The sequence below is a fragment of the Nyctibius grandis genome, chromosome 17 (genome assembly GCF_013368605.1).
Source record: "Nyctibius grandis isolate bNycGra1 chromosome 17, bNycGra1.pri, whole genome shotgun sequence".
NCBI classification, from domain to species: Eukaryota; Metazoa; Chordata; class Aves; order Nyctibiiformes; family Nyctibiidae; genus Nyctibius; species Nyctibius grandis.
This window is the reverse complement of record NC_090674.1, coordinates 10,854,288-10,868,611: the sequence shown is the minus strand read 5'-3', so window position 1 is coordinate 10,868,611 and position 14,324 is coordinate 10,854,288. Positions and strand designations below refer to the sequence as shown.

Below are 14,324 nucleotides of genomic sequence, written 5' to 3'. Positions count from 1 at the left end.
CCGGTACACCGTGCCGGACAAGGCTGCACCGGATCAGTCTCGCTCCGGAGAAGCATTGAGAAGCGCCAGAAGCGGCAGCAAAAACTAATTAATTAAGGTGCTAATGAAGAAAAAACCACCGGTGGGAGCAACAAAAATCACGACTAGCAGAGGATGGTTTCGATCCATCGACCTCTGGGTTATGGGCCCAGCACGCTTCCGCTGCGCCACTCTGCTACTGCCCCACCGTCCTTACCGGCGCTATACGTACCCACTCGGCCTGTGCGCATGCGCGCTGCTCCCACCGGCCGCTCCATTCACGACCGCCGCGCCCCCTCCAGCGGCCGCCCGCTGCCCAGCGCGCGCGCAAGGCTTGAGCCACGATTGGTCGCTTTCACTCTCCACCCTTCCCCTTCGTCATGGATTGATGGGTAGATAAACCAATGGCTTTGCAGCGCTGTGCTGCCAGAGGGTGGACTCGCGGCGGGCGGGAACCAATAGGCGGGCGGGTTGTTGGGGGGTTGTGGGAGCGCAGCCCGGCGGGGTCTTCTCAGCGGCAGCGTTCATTGTTCGGAGCGGCGGAGCCATGAGGTGCGGCGGGGCCGGGCCGGGCCGGGCCGGGGGGGTCCCCGCCCCGCGGGCGGGAGGGGCCGCCCGGGCACCCCCGGTGCGAGGCCGGAGCCCGCGGGGCCCCGCAGGGAGGGCCCGGGCCGAGCGCGGGGGGGATCGGGGAAGCCCCCCCGGGACGCGGCCCCGCTCCGGTAACGCCGTTTCCCTTCTCTCTCCCGCAGGGGCGATCGAGGCAGAGGCCGCGGCGGACGCTTTGGTTCCAGGGGAGGCCCTGGCAGTGGGCGAGTCTGGCTTCTGCTTTAGCGAGGGTGGCTCTTTAGCGTGTCAGGCCTAGGGGGTGGGCTGCGGCCGCCCGCCGGGGCGAGCTGCCGGGGCGCAGGAACCGGGGCTGCAGCTGCAGTGTAGCGCAGGATAACGGCGAGGCGTAGGGTGGGGTGGGGCGGGGGGGTGCTGGCCTCTGCTCAGCGCGGCGGGGAAGCCCTCGGTGCGCGGCCACTGCCCGCTGGTACCGGGGCGGGGGGCGCAGGTAGCGGTAGGGGGGTTACGAAGAAGCCTGTCCTGTTTCTGTAGGGCCTTTCTCGCGTCTCGGGAACAAACCCTCCACGAAACGGTGAGGGAGGGGGGCAGCGGGGTGGGCGTTCGGCGTGGGTAGACATCCCCAGAGAGAATAAAGTTGGTTTTTTTTTGTTTCCCCCCTTTAGGTTCCGGCCCTTTGTGCCGCACATCCCCTTTGATTTCTATGTCGTGAGTAACCCTCTCCCACGGAGCTGTTTGCAGGCAACAGCTGCGGGACTTTTCCTTGTTTAAAGATGCATCTTAAAAACCTCGTTCGCTGGCTTTGATGGTTTGACTTCTTTTAGTGTAGCCGGAGTAAGAGAGTTCACTGAAAACGCTGTCGGTTCAGTAACTAACCCCAAATAGGTCTCACTGTGTCTGTTGTTCGGAGCACTTGTGTCACAGGATGACTGGGATGCAGTTGAGTGATAATCATAATAGATGCCTTGAGTGAGGTTTTTCTGCTCCTGGAGGCACCCAGACCCTCAATTCTCTCACCCATGGGTTACTCCAACAGCTGTCACTCACCTCTCAGATGTTCTTCAGGCTCCTTTGCTGTGTTGGTCCTTGCGAGGAACGCACATTTCCCACCTTTTTAGAGGAGGAAATAATTTCCTGCTGAGCATCTGCCCTTTACAGACACGTGATTTCCAAGGCAAACAAGTTCACTTACTTTTGCCTTCCAGGAGGATTCCTGTAGCAACCGAAAAGCTCCGGCCATCTGCAGACTCAGGGTGTTATTCTTAAGGGACTGAACCCCTCTTGATAGAGTCATTCTTAATTAGATCTGCCCTGTAGCACAATGGGGAATCGCAGAGGAAACAAACGCTGGAGAATAAAAAAATGGAGTAAAAGTTGCTGATGAATTGGTTGAACCCAAGTCTTTTTCTCGGGCGCTGCAGTCTGATACCTGGTCCCGTTTCAGTGCGAAATGGCTTTCCCCCGCGTAAAACCTGCCGCCGACGAGACTGCGTTCAGCGAAGCCTTGCTGAAGAGAAACCAGGACCTCGCTCCCACTGCTGCTGAGCAGGTTTTGTGCCAAAATAGCCTTAAATTCTATTTACTGCATGTTAGAGGATGTAAAGTCAGATTGTCCTTCAAAGAGCAGAGCCAGGAGTAGCCATTGATGGCCTAAAAAGTAATTACTGCTCTTGGAAATTAGCGCCGCAGTAGAAATACGGGTGGTGTTTCTTCGACAGTGATTCTTAAATCTGTTTATTATTTATTATTATTTATCTTGCATCAGGGCTGTCTGCGTTACGCTGCGTGAGATCAGATTATTCCCAAGTCGTACTGGACAAGCGACTGGTAACGCCACCCCTCTCCAATTCCTTTTCAGGCTTCCATTCTTTCTCTGGTGACCAAAATAAACAACGTGATCGACAATTTAATTGTAGCACCAGGAACGTTTGAAGTGGTGAGTCCAAGAAGAGCTACGTGGGGAAATGCTTCGGCACGGGTGTTGTAGCCACCCAACGTGGGTTAAAGATTCACGACGTGCGTTAAATTCGCCAATTCTGGCTTTGTCCTTTCCAACAGCAAATCGAGGAGGTTCGCCAGGTGGGTTCCTACAAGAAGGGCACCATGACGACGGGGCACAACGTGGCCGATCTGGTGGTGATTCTGAAAATCTTACCCACCCGTGAGTATCAGCCGCGCGGCCGCCGACGGAACCGCGGCGCTCGGCCCCGCTCCGACCGCCTCTTTGCTTCTCCCCCCCAGTGGAAGCCGTGGCAGCCTTGGGAAACAAAGTCGTGGAGAGCCTGAGGGCGCAGGACCCCAGCGAAGGTGGGACGCTCTCCCGTGTCGTACAGGGCTGATGTGGTTTCCCCTTGAGCTCTGGGGTTTGTCCCAAGGGGATGGTGCCGAGATCCGTGGCCCTTCCTGCGTTCCCGGGTGCCGGTGAGGTCTTCCAGCCCCTCCACGAGGAATTCCTGTTCGTTCTCCCCAGTCCTGACCATGCTGACCAACGAGACCGGCTTCGAGATCAGCTCAGCTGACGCGACGGTGAAGATCCTTATCACCACGGTGCCGCCCAACCTCCGCAAGCTGGACCCCGAGCTGCACCGTAAGGGCTGCGCTTGGCTCTGCCCCGCAGCGAGCCCTCAGCGGGGCGGGGGGGAGCTGCCTCCCCTGGCCTGCGCCCACTCACCTTTTGGTTGAAAAAAAACCCCCGGGATTTCTGCTGCTTCTTTCAGTGGACATCAAAGTGCTGCAAAGCGCCCTGGCCGCCATCAGACACGCGCGCTGGTTCGAGGAGAACGCCTCGCAGTCCACGTGAGTTCGGCCTCAAAACACAACTCGGAGGCCTGGTGGAAATAATCTCCTTTAGAGAGAAGGGGTGGGGAAGCAGGTCAAGCTGTTCCTGCAGCAGGAAGGTGCGTGACGCGTTATGAGCCCTCCTCCTGCCGTCTGCTCCAGGGTGAAGGTCCTGATCCGCCTGCTGAAGGACCTGAGAATTCGATTCCCTGGCTTTGAGCCCCTCACGCCCTGGATCCTGGACCTGCTGGTGAGCGGGCGAGGGGGATCCCTGCTGGCGTGCCACAGCCAGCTTGTAGCTGCCTGCATGTCCCTGGGCTCTGGCATGAAGCAGCTCCCGCAGCAGGAGTCGTGATTCCTAAACTTTCCTTGCGGGAAGCTGCCCTTGTCCTCACTCCCCCTTTCTTTTTTCACCTCTCAGGGGCACTACGCCGTGATGAACAACCCCACCAGGCAGCCCCTGGCTCTCAACATCGCCTACAGGTCAGTTGCCATTTGCTTCACTCGTATAAATTCCTGTTTCCATCTCAGTTTTGAACATCCCAAATCGAAGTGGTGGCATCTCAGGGCTTGAAGGGACCTGACCTGGAGACAGAGCAGACTCCTCGTGTCGATGTGCTAACTGCACTGCGTTTCTGTGCTGGAATAGTCTGGGTTTTAACCCAAAATGTCTTGCCCTGTAGGCGCTGCCTTCAGATCCTGGCCGCGGGGCTCTTCCTCCCTGGCTCTGTTGGCATCACCGATCCCTGCGAGAGCGGCAACTTCCGAGTCCACACGGTGATGACCCTGGAACAGCAGGTGAGCTGCCTCGTCTGCCGCGGGAGAGGGGAGGGGAACCTGGCCACGCTCTGACTCCTCCCGTCCCCGCAGGACATGGTGTGCTACACGGCGCAGACGCTCGTCCGCATCCTCTCCCACGGAGGCTACAGGAAAATCCTCGGCCAAGAGGGCGACGCCAGCTGTAAGTGGGGTCGGTGCGACGCGTGGGTCTTCCTCCATGGAAGCTGTCAGCGTCTTGGGGGGGGAGAAAGTTCTCTGAGAAGTGATTTGTTAAACCCCGGAGCAGGGGGGAGGCGAGGCGGGGTGTTGTGGTCCCCTCATATTCCTGGGGACGCTGCTCAAGGTCACCCCGAGCCCCTTTTTGCAGACCTGGCTTCTGAAATGTCCACGTGGGACGGAGTGATAGTGACGCCTTCCGAGAAGGCTTATGAGAAGCCTCCGGAGAAGAAAGAAGGAGAAGAGGAAGAAGAAAATCAGGAAGAACCCGCTACAGGCGAGGAGGAGGAAAGCATGGAGACACAGGAGTGAGGCGCCCAGGCAGAGCCTGGCGGTGCTGCTGCCGGCAGCTCCGGGCAGGGCAGGGCATGGTTTGGGCTGCCTGTGCCCCCTGGGCAGCATTCCCCCCACACCAGCCTGGCTCTCTGCCTGCAGCAGGACCCCCCACCGCCGGGTGCTGCTGGCTGAAGAACCGAGCAGAGGCCTGAGCCCATCCTCAGTGCCCTCAGCTGACATGACCTGTCCCTTGTGTGTGTTTTTCTAAGCTGTACATTACAGTGTTCCCCCCGTTTCGAGTGTGTCCTGGTTGTTTTATAGAAGGGGGCCAGAAAAACGTGGGACAGCGGGAGGGGGGGGGGCCAGAACATGAAGGCCCCCACCTGGGGACACCGAACCCCAACCTCGCTGCCGTCTGCCTGGTTCTGCTCTCCCCAAGGCACGGCCGTGACGTGGGAGCGGTACGGACTCACACTGCCTCCCCAGCAACACATGGTCACTTTTATTATGGCGCCTACAAATCTGGAAATACAGAGAGTTCGGGGTCCCCGGGTTCCTTCAGCTGCAGCTGAAGAGCTGCAGCCTCACCGTGCAGGACTGCTCAGTGGACACTCAGCGCTGGGACAAATGGGGATACCTGCTCCTGTCGTCAGCGGCCTGTTCCTGTCGCTGTCCTTATGGGGTCACACCCATCGCTGACCGGGGCTGCTCGTGCTCCAGCCCAGCTCACAGGGCTGTCAGTGCAGCCATAGTGCAAAGCAGACCCAGCCCGGCACAGCCACGGGGCCCTCACTTGCCAGGCAGGCCCTGGGGGTAGCCACCTGCTGCCTCCAGCATGGCCTTCCGCCGCACCGTCTCCTTGGCCACGCTGTGGTTCAGCCTCCGCAGCCGTTCCTGCGCGGGGGAGCGGCAGGCGTCAGGGCTGGGGGGAGGCTGGGATCCCCCAAAAACGCTGCAGCCCCCCGGGGTCCCCGCGCTGACCTGGGCGTTCTGCAGGATGTTGTTGACCAGCACCACCCTGCGCCGGGCGTTCAGCAGCTTCTTCACGTAGGGGTCAAGGTCCAGCGCCACTTTCTGGTCCTCGTTGATGCGGCACAGCTCTGGGGAGAGGGCAGAGGGTGGGAGCAGGCCCAGGGCACCATGGAGCCCCTGGGGATGGGGGGCAAACCCCGCTGCGCCCCTACAGCCGGGCTGCTGAGGTGACCCCCCCACGTCTCACCTGTGGCCAGGCTGTCGATGTGCTCCCGCAGCTCCACCTGGCTCTCCCTGGGGAGAGGGCGGCTCGGTGGGCAAGACAAAGCCCTCCGCCCACCCCTAACTCCCCCAACCCAGCTTCAGGCCCCCCCATCTCTAACCCCCACCCCACACGCACCCACTAATGCCCCCCCAACCCAGGGACCCGCCCCCACCGGCACCACCCCCTGCGGCCCCCTCAGCCCTGCCATGAACCCCTCTATCCCCCACCCAGGCACCCCCAAGGCCCCCCCGGGTGCTCTGAAAACCGTTCAGCCCCTCAAAACTGCCCCACCCTCCCCTGGCCGTACCTGCCCCTCAGACCCGCTCCCGCCGCGGTACCGGCCCCTCGGCCCCGCTCCGGCCGTTCCCCTCAGGCGCCCCGGGCCCTCCTTCCCTCCTCCCAGACCCCGCTCCCGGTTCCCAGACCTGACGGCGTGGACGTGCCCGTCGAGCTGCCGCACCGCCGGCCGCAAGAACTGCAATAACCCTTCGGCGAACAGCTCCCGCGCCGCCGGGCCGGAGCCACCGCCGCTCCCCGCCGCCATCTTGGCACCGCCCTCAGCGCCGCGGGGGCTGCCGGGAAATAGCGGCAGCGCGGGGGATGCCGGGAAACAGAGGCCGGTGGGCGGGAAAAGCTGCTTCCGGCCGCGGGGGCCGCTGGGAAACGTAGTCCTGAGGCGCGGCTTGAGGCCCATCTAGTGGCGCAGCTGGAGCCACATCTGGAGGCACAGCTGGAGCCGTAGATAGAGGCACATCTGGAAACGCGTCTGTATCCACATCTGGAGGCACAGCTGGAGGTGGAGCTGGATCCACAGCTGGAAATGCAGCTGGATCCACAGCTGTAGGTGCAGCTGGATCCACAGCTGGAGGCACAGCTGGACGCACAGGCCTTGCCCCCCCCAGCACCGAGCACCCCCAGCCAGGAGGCAAAACCCCAACCCCTTCATTAAACACCAGCTAAAACCAGCCCCCGCTGCACGTTTTTTGGTACTTTCCGTTGTTTTTTGGCTTTTTTTTTTGGCTTTTTCTTACAAAAATTAAATTAAAAGGGAAGCGGGTTAGCGCCGGGGGCCCGGCTCGGCGGCGGGCATGGCGTGCAGCACCTCGTCCAGCAGCTGCAGGGCGCGGTGGAGGTGCACCTCGATCCAGCACGGCGTGTGCTTGATGCTCTGCCGCGGGTAGTCGGGCCCCCAGCCCTTGACGAAGCTCAGCCGCAGGATGCACAACCGCCGCAGGTCGTCCACGCCGATCCCCGCCGCTGCCGAAAGCCCTGCCAGGAGGGACACGGCCATGGTGGGGTGGATCCTCATGGCTGCAGGGGTCCCGTTCCCCCCCGCCACGCTGTCCCAGCCCCACTCACCCACGGCGGGCGCGATGCCTCCCACCGAGCCGGGACCCGGGATGGTGCCGGCCACGGCGGCAGCCTGAGCGGCGGCCGCAGCCTGGGCCGTGGCCGCTTGCTGCTGCATCTGGCGGTGGCACTGGCGAAGGTCAAATACCTGGGGGCAACGTGGGGGGAACCCCTCAGCAGGGCAGCAAGGGAGAGGGGGTGCCCCGGGGACCCCCTTCAGCATGGGCATGGGGGCTCCTCCATCCCTGGAGCCCCTCCGTTGTCCCTCAGCCTTGGGGACCCTTTGCCTGGGACCCCTTTAATGTGGACACGGGGCTCCCTCCACTCCTGGGGTCTCTCCGTTGCCCCCCAGCATGGGTGACCCATTGCCCAGGACCCCCTTGCCCATGGGCACGGGGTTCCCCCACCTCTGGTCCCTCCATTCCCCCTCCAGCAAGGGGGACCCTCTGCCCAGGACCCCCTTTACCATGGGCACAGGGGTCCCTCCGTCCCTGGTATCCCTCCCTTCTGGGGTTGTGGGGTCCCCCTTCCCCCCTGGGGATGCCTCACCTTGATGTAGGCGCCGGGGTAGATCTTGTGGACGGCGTCCCCGGGGGCCCTCCCGGCCTCCCGGTCCAGGTAGTAGCTCTGCACGAAGACGGCGTGGTCGCTCAGGCACCGCATCCACACGTCGCCCTCGCCGCGGCACTCCAGCTGCACGCCCTTCCCGATGTGCAGCCTGTCCCGCACGGACCCTCAGCACCGGCACCCCAGGAGCACCCCCCGGCTGCCCCCCAAAACCCCCATTAGCCCCCCATGGCCCCCACCCACCCTGTACGTCCCTCATTCACCCCCTGCATCCCCCTCAGTCCTGCACGTTGCCCATTTCCCCCCCTACATCCCCTCTTCTGCCCCATCATCCCCAATTGCCCCCTATAGCCCCCTCCTGCCCCACATATCCCCCAGTTCCCCCTATATCCCCCCTTCTGCCCCATCATCCCCCAATTGCCCCCTATATCCCTCCTTCTGCCCAACATATCCCCCATCTGCCCCCTATAGGCCCCCCTCTGCCCCATCATCCCCCAATTGCCCCCTATATACCCCATCTGCCCTGTATACCCTCCATCTGCCCCCTATATCCCCCCCTCTGCCCCATCATCCCCCATTTGCCCCCTACATCCCCCTTCTGCCCCATATATCCCCCAGTTCCCCCTATATCCCCCCTTCTGCCCCATCATCCCCCAATTGCCCCCTATATGCCCCTTTCTGCCCAATATATCCCCCATCTACCCCCTATAGGCCCCCCTCTGCCCCATCATCCCCCCATTGACCCCTATACACCCCATCTGCCCCATATACCCCCCATCTGCCCCCTATAGCCCCTTCCTGTCCCATATATCCCCCAGTTCCCCCTATATCCTCCCTTTTGCCCCATCATCCCCCAATAGCCCCCTATATCCTCCCTTCTGCCCAATATATCCCCCATCTACCCCCTATAGCCCCCCTCTGCCCCATCATCCCCCTATTGCCCCCTATATACCCCATCTGCCCCATATACCCCCATCTGCCCCCTATAGCCCCCCCTCTGCCCCATTATCCCCCAATTGCCCCCTATATCCCCCATCTGCCCCCTATATCCCCCCTCTGCCCCCTATATCCCCCCTCTGCCCCATTATCCCCCAATTGCCCCCTATATCCCCCATCTGCCCCCTATAGCCCCCCTTTGCCCCCTACATCCCCCTTCTGCCCCATACATCCCCCCTGCACCCCCATGCACCCTTTTGCCCCTCCATCTCCCCCTCCTGCCCCCGCCATGCACCTCCATTTACCCCACCACCACCCCTTTTTCCCCATCCTGCCCCACCCCGTTCCCCCCCTCGCTCCCCCCGTCCCACCGGGCCCGCTCGCTGGCGTCGGTGCGGTGCACGTTGGAGAGCTGCCCCAGGCAGAAGCGGGCCCCCCCCGAGGGGTCCACGTAACCGTCCACGACGACCACGGGGCAGCTGGACGGCACCTTGAAGATCTCCCCCACCTGCACATCCATCTCGAAGTAGGCGATGGAGCACCAAAACTCCGGCCCTGCGGTGGTGGGGGGGGACACAGACAAGGGGGGGGGTCAGGGCACCCACGGCTCGGGGAAGGGGTGCTAATTAGGGTGGGGGGCACTTACCGGGGTGGGTGGACACAGGTTGGGGGTACGGGCCAGAGCTATGGTGTGGGGGCCCTGGGGAGGGGGCAGAGATGGGGTCAGCGCAGCGAGGGGGCTGGGACCTTGCAGATCACCCCCCCAGGCCCCCCCCAAACCTACAGTAGTGGCTGGGGTGGTGGAGCGGGGGCTGCGGCAGGGGGGTGGGCTGTGGGCCCCCCAGGCTCGGGGCACAGACGGCGGCGCCGGTCCAGCTCCCTGGCGAACCTGGGGCAGGAGAGAGGGTGGCTGGCGTGGGGGGTGTCCCCGTGCGGGACCCCCGCCGAGCTGGGGGGTGTGGGGTGTCCCCGGTACTCACTGTGGTAGGGCGGCTGGGGGCAACCGTTCTGCCGGGGGGGCTGCGCCGGGGCGGCCGGGGGCGGCGTGGGGCAGGTGACCTGCAGCAGCCCCTCGCCGTGGGGCAGCGAGGGCAGGGACCCACCGGGGGCCACTGTGGGGGGGACACAGCGGGGGGGGCTCAGGCTGACACCCCCAAACCCTTCCTCGGGGATGGGGATGGGAGTTTAAGGGGGTCTCACCTGGGGGTGACACGGGCAGCGTGGGGTAGAGGCTCCCGGGGACATGGGGGGACTCGGGGAGCTGCGGGGGGGGCAGCGGCTGGCGGGGGGGCTGGGTGGGGGGGGGCAGGCGAGGTGCCCGCTTGGCCCCCCGCTCCCGGCCGGGCGGCACCTCCATCTGCACACAGGCACGGACAACCTCCTCCTTCACCGGGCGCATGGGGGGCTCTGGGGACGGGGGGGACACACACACCGGAGACCACGGGGGGCACGGGGACCCGCTGCAGGGGGGTGCTGGCACTGGGGGTGCCCCCCGCCCGTCCCGTGTCGGGGTCTCACCTGTGCTCTGGATGCTCAGACCTGCTGGGGAGAGATGGGGTGTAGGGGGGGGGTTATGGGTGCTGGTGGGGGGTCCTGGGGGTCCCGGGGGTGGAGGGGGGGGGCTGGCTCACCGAGGGCGGGGGCCACCACGCGCTCGTAGTGGTAGGGGTTGACGCAGACGCTGTCGTACTTGAGGTCGAAGGCGAATTGGCAGAATTTGACGTGTTTCAGCTCGTTTTTGTGCAGGTCGGGCCAGCGCCAGAGCCGGGCGTAGATGACGTGGGGGAACCCCTTCCTGCCGGCCACCTGCGGGGTAGGGGGGGACAGGAGGGGACAGCAGGGTGGTGAGGTGGCGTGGGGAGGACGGTCCCCCCCCTCCCAGGCTGACTGCACCCAGATGGGGTGCAGGACCCCCCCATCCAGGGGGGATTCGGGACCCTCCCTGCGGCGGCCGGGGTGGGGGACCCTGGTGCCAGCCCCCCCCTGCTGTCCCCCCCCACTCACAGGCTGCCAGACAGGCCAGGGAGGGGGGCCAGGTCGCCGGGGGGATGCCAGCACCAGGGGGGGTGACAGACTGTGGGCAGGGGGACACGCTGCCTGCAGCTGCCCCTGCCTGGATGGGGGGGGACACTTCTGCCTCTCCCTGTCCCGTTCCCCCCGTCCCTGGGGCAGCCGTGGCTGTGGGCGGGTGGGCACGAGCCCAGACACTGAAGTCAGCGTGGCTCCCAGCCCGGAGCCGCAGGCTCGACGCGGCGGGGGTCCCCCTGTGTGCCTCTCCCTGGGGGGGGTCCCCTCCACTGGGCCCCTTGCCACCCAGGTGTCTGGGTTACCCCAGTTCAGAGAGGGTTGGGGGGTCTTGGGGCACCCCAGTACTCAGGTCCTCCCAGTTCAGGGGGTCTGGGGTCTTGGGGCACCAGGATGTCTGGGTCCCTCCAGTTCGGAGGGGGCTGGGGGGTCTTGGGGCACCCCAACACTCAGGTCTCCCAGCTCGGGAGGGCCATGGGGGGGTGTCAGGGTGGCGCGGGGCTGCCGAGGCACCCAGACACCCCGGTCCCGGCGCGGCGGCGTTACCTGGAGCCGCCCGTCCAAGGTGCGCTGGATGGTGACGCAGTGGCTGGGGTGGGCGCCGTTGGTGGTGACGGCGGCGATGAGCGCGTCGAGCTCGTCCCTCTTCTCCTTGAGCTTCTTGACGAGGCTCTCGATGGCCCGCTTGGCGAAGGTCTCGTTCTCCCCACCCTGCCGGTGGCACATCAGGCTGTGCACGATGCTCAGGCACGCGTCGCTGCTCGTGGGCGCGCCGAGGGACATGGCGCCGCTCCCCTGCAAGGCACGGCACGGCACGGCCCTGCCTGTCACCCCGCGGCAGGGGACCTGCTGTCCCCCCTGCCCTCACCTACGCGGCCGCAGTGGCACAGGGCCACCGAGCCAGGGGTTAAGCACCGTACGGGATGCCGGTGCCCACGGGGCAGACATGCTGGTAAGAGGGGACGCGGCCCCTGTGTGGCACCGGGGACACGGCAGCCCCCCGAAATGGCACGTGGCAGGCGAGGAGGACGTGAGACAAAGCCATATGTCACCTTGAACGGGGGCAGCCAGCCCCAGCGCCTGGGTTCCAGGGTCCCTGTCTGGGTTGGGAAGAGGCGCAGGGGTTACAGCGATGCCGGGACAAGTCGGGGTGTCCCCAGCTCCTCACGGGCAGCAGAGCCAGAGCTGGGCCACGGCGTCACGCTGGGCAGCGTGCACGGGTGTGGGGACACCGGCCGTGTCACACCAACGGGCCTGGCAGGGAGGTATGCAGCGTGCAAGGGTGCCTGTGTGCGTGCAAGCGCTCTCTCGGGGCCGGGGTGAGGGACACGCGCCCGCGCTGCCCGTCCCATCGCTGGCTCCCATCGCTGGCGCGGGGGCCAGACTAAACATGGCCCAGCCTGGCGCCGCTCCTTAACCCCTCGCTGGCTGCTGGGCTTCTCCCTTTCCTGCCTCCCGTGCCAGACCGTCTACACGCCAAGAGCCGCACGCACACGCACACGTGCCAGGGCCCCCCCCGGCATCCCCCTGCACCGGGGCTCTGTGCCCGCTGCGGTGCCGCTGCAGCGGGGTCCCGGCTCGGCGTCACGCCGGGTGCAACGCTCCAGGGCCTGGGAAAAAACCTTGGGCCGGCGGCAGACACAACAAAGCGTCAGCCCCTGCTCGGCGGGGCGGGAGGCAGCGTGTCCTGCCAGCACCCCGCCTGCCCGTCCCCCCGTGCGGGCGCAGGGCCACGGCCCCCCTCGTGCCGGAGCGATGCCGCTGGCTGGGCTCCTCTGGCCTGAGATGAGCCAGATGCTGTCGGCCATGGGGACACCTCTGGAGGGGCCCCCGCAGCTGGGGCACGACCCCGAGCACCCCGCCAGGCTGTGGGGTTGCCCCATGGGTGCTAACGCAGCCTCGGGGACCCCTCCTGGGGATGCCCGGAGCTGCCCCAATGCTCTCTGACAGCCAACTCGTCCCCTGGTCCCTGCCTGCCTGGCATGCTCTGCCTCGAGGCTCAATTTTGAGGCCAAAAGAGGTGAAATAGGGCAGCGGGGACCCCCCGCGAGCAGGGGCTGTGCAGGATGGCCCTGCCAGGGCCCTGGCATTGGTCCTGCTTCCCCCCAGCTCTGGTGGCTGGACCCCAAGGTCGATGCCGGCTGCTCTGGGGAGGACTCGAAGGGCCAGGGCTGTCTCCAGCCCCATCCAAACTCAGCCCATGCTGGTTTGGGGGAAGCTGGGGGCAGCGGGGGCCAGAGCCAGCCTCTCCCCGGCTCCAGCTCCCCCCCGAGATGTGACAGCTCACGGGCTCTGGGAGAGGACGGCCGTTGCTGTCGGCACCGCAGACCCCGACAGGCCCCTCCTGCCCCGGCGTCGGGGCGAACTGGGGGAGTAACGAGGCGCCTCGTCACCCCGCTCCACATGGGGAGTGACATTTCTGCGCGAGGCGTTTGGCCGAGCCGAGGGGACGCAGCTGGGGGCTCCTCACCGCCCTGCCAGTGCGGGGCTGGGGTCCAGCTCTCCCCCTGCCCACCCCGCATTGCTCCTGCTGCAAAAATACTTCACTGATCCCGTGGCCCGAGCCCCAGCGCCAGCCTTGTCCCGAGCCCCAAAACCGGAGCCAGCCTTGTCCTGAGCCCCAAAAGCGGCGCCAGCCTTGTCCTGAGCCCGCAAACCGGAGTCAGTCTCGTCCCAAGCCCCAAAACCGGAGTCAGCCTCATCCCGAGGCCCAAAACCGGAGCCAGCCTCGTCCTGAGCCCCAAAACCGGAGCCAGCCTTGCCCCCAGCCCAGAAGGGGGACGAGCAGCGCAGGGCCGGGGGCCGCCAGCTCCCACACGGACACGGTCCCCGGCCTCATCTCCTCGGCTCCGGGGCCGCTGACTTCACTCCCCGGTAATTCCGGGGCGCAGCGCGGGGAGCACGCAGCGGGGGCCGGGCGGGGGGTACTCACCTCCGCCGCCCGGTGCTCCTCACTCGGGGCCCGGCTCCCGCCGCATCTCCTCGGGCTGCCCGCGGCCCTGCCCGTCCCTGGCTCCTGCCCGCAGCCCTGTCCCTGCCCGCAGCCCCCCGCCCTCCCCGCTCCTGCCCAACTTATCCGGCTACAACAACAAAAGGAGAAGCCGGAGCGCGTGAGGCGCTGGACGGTCGCAGCCAATCGCAGGCGGCGTGACAAGCGGCTGTCGCTTTGCCAACCAATAGCGGCCGCGCTTGCACGGCGGGGCGGGGCGTCTGCGCCCAGACGGAGCCATGGCCGCCCGGCGCCTGGCCGGGGCGGAGCGGGGGCGGCCCCGGGGGTCTCCGGCTCCCCCCGAGAACGCCGCAGCGGGCCGGGCAGGGGAGAGGCGGTGGGTTCCTGGGGCGGGGAGGGGGCTACAGGCCCCCCGGGGAAAGCCAAGGCGGCCCCGGCATCCTCAGCCCCAGGACTTGGGGTGCTGCCCCTGCCCGCTCCCAGCCGGGGGGTCCCGGTCCGGGGGTCCCGGTCCGGGGAGCCAAGGTCCCCCTCCCCTCGCAGCAGAGGACACAACCTTCCCTCGTCTTCCTTCTGCCCCCTGCAAAGTAAATTCACCCCAAAGCATGAGCAGAAAAAAACCCA

At 65.6% G+C, this 14,324-nt stretch overlaps 3 protein-coding genes and 1 non-coding gene across 7 annotated transcripts; 1 reads left to right on the top strand and 3 right to left on the bottom strand.

Moving 5' to 3' along the window:
- Positions 1-144: 144 nt before the first annotated feature.
- On the bottom strand, positions 145-216 carry TRNAM-CAU (transfer RNA methionine (anticodon CAU)). The gene has a single exon. It is a non-coding gene; the product is annotated as a tRNA-Met (tRNA).
- A 261-nt stretch (positions 217-477) lies between these two features.
- Positions 478-4,753, top strand: ILF2 (interleukin enhancer binding factor 2). 3 transcript variants are annotated; one of them, XM_068414630.1, is made up of 14 exons: positions 478-570; positions 771-813; positions 1,252-1,293; positions 2,030-2,134; positions 2,444-2,521; positions 2,644-2,746; positions 2,827-2,892; positions 3,056-3,172; positions 3,303-3,381; positions 3,526-3,613; positions 3,785-3,846; positions 4,047-4,161; positions 4,234-4,324; positions 4,511-4,753. In XM_068414630.1, the coding sequence occupies exons 1-14, from the start codon at positions 566-568 to the stop codon at positions 4,669-4,671; spliced, it is 1,155 nt and encodes a 384-aa protein (XP_068270731.1). In that variant the 5' UTR covers positions 478-565; the 3' UTR covers positions 4,672-4,753. The 3 variants fall into 3 exon arrangements, with proteins under 3 accessions (XP_068270731.1, XP_068270730.1, XP_068270732.1); XM_068414629.1 differs by having other exon boundaries at positions 771-830; positions 1,251-1,293; XM_068414631.1 differs by lacking the exon at positions 478-570 and having other exon boundaries at positions 794-814.
- A 361-nt stretch (positions 4,754-5,114) lies between these two features.
- Positions 5,115-6,570, bottom strand: SNAPIN (SNAP associated protein). Its single transcript, XM_068415028.1, has 4 exons — positions 6,298-6,570; positions 5,855-5,901; positions 5,617-5,735; positions 5,115-5,529 (listed from the first exon to the last, which is right to left on the bottom strand). The coding sequence occupies exons 1-4, from the start codon at positions 6,564-6,566 to the stop codon at positions 5,425-5,427; spliced, it is 540 nt and encodes a 179-aa protein (XP_068271129.1). The 5' UTR covers positions 6,567-6,570; the 3' UTR covers positions 5,115-5,424.
- A 275-nt stretch (positions 6,571-6,845) lies between these two features.
- Positions 6,846-13,766, bottom strand: LOC137671115 (mothers against decapentaplegic homolog 4-like). Of its 2 annotated transcripts, none has more exons than XM_068414457.1 (12): positions 13,683-13,766; positions 11,297-11,545; positions 10,357-10,531; positions 10,244-10,267; positions 9,926-10,132; positions 9,706-9,837; positions 9,510-9,614; positions 9,372-9,425; positions 9,097-9,280; positions 7,772-7,940; positions 7,232-7,370; positions 6,846-7,141 (listed from the first exon to the last, which is right to left on the bottom strand). In XM_068414457.1, the coding sequence occupies exons 2-12, from the start codon at positions 11,531-11,533 to the stop codon at positions 6,930-6,932; spliced, it is 1,638 nt and encodes a 545-aa protein (XP_068270558.1). In that variant the 5' UTR covers positions 11,534-11,545; positions 13,683-13,766; the 3' UTR covers positions 6,846-6,929. The 2 variants fall into 2 exon arrangements, with proteins under 2 accessions (XP_068270558.1, XP_068270559.1); XM_068414458.1 differs by having other exon boundaries at positions 10,244-10,264.
- Between the last annotated feature and the right edge of the window lie 558 nt (positions 13,767-14,324).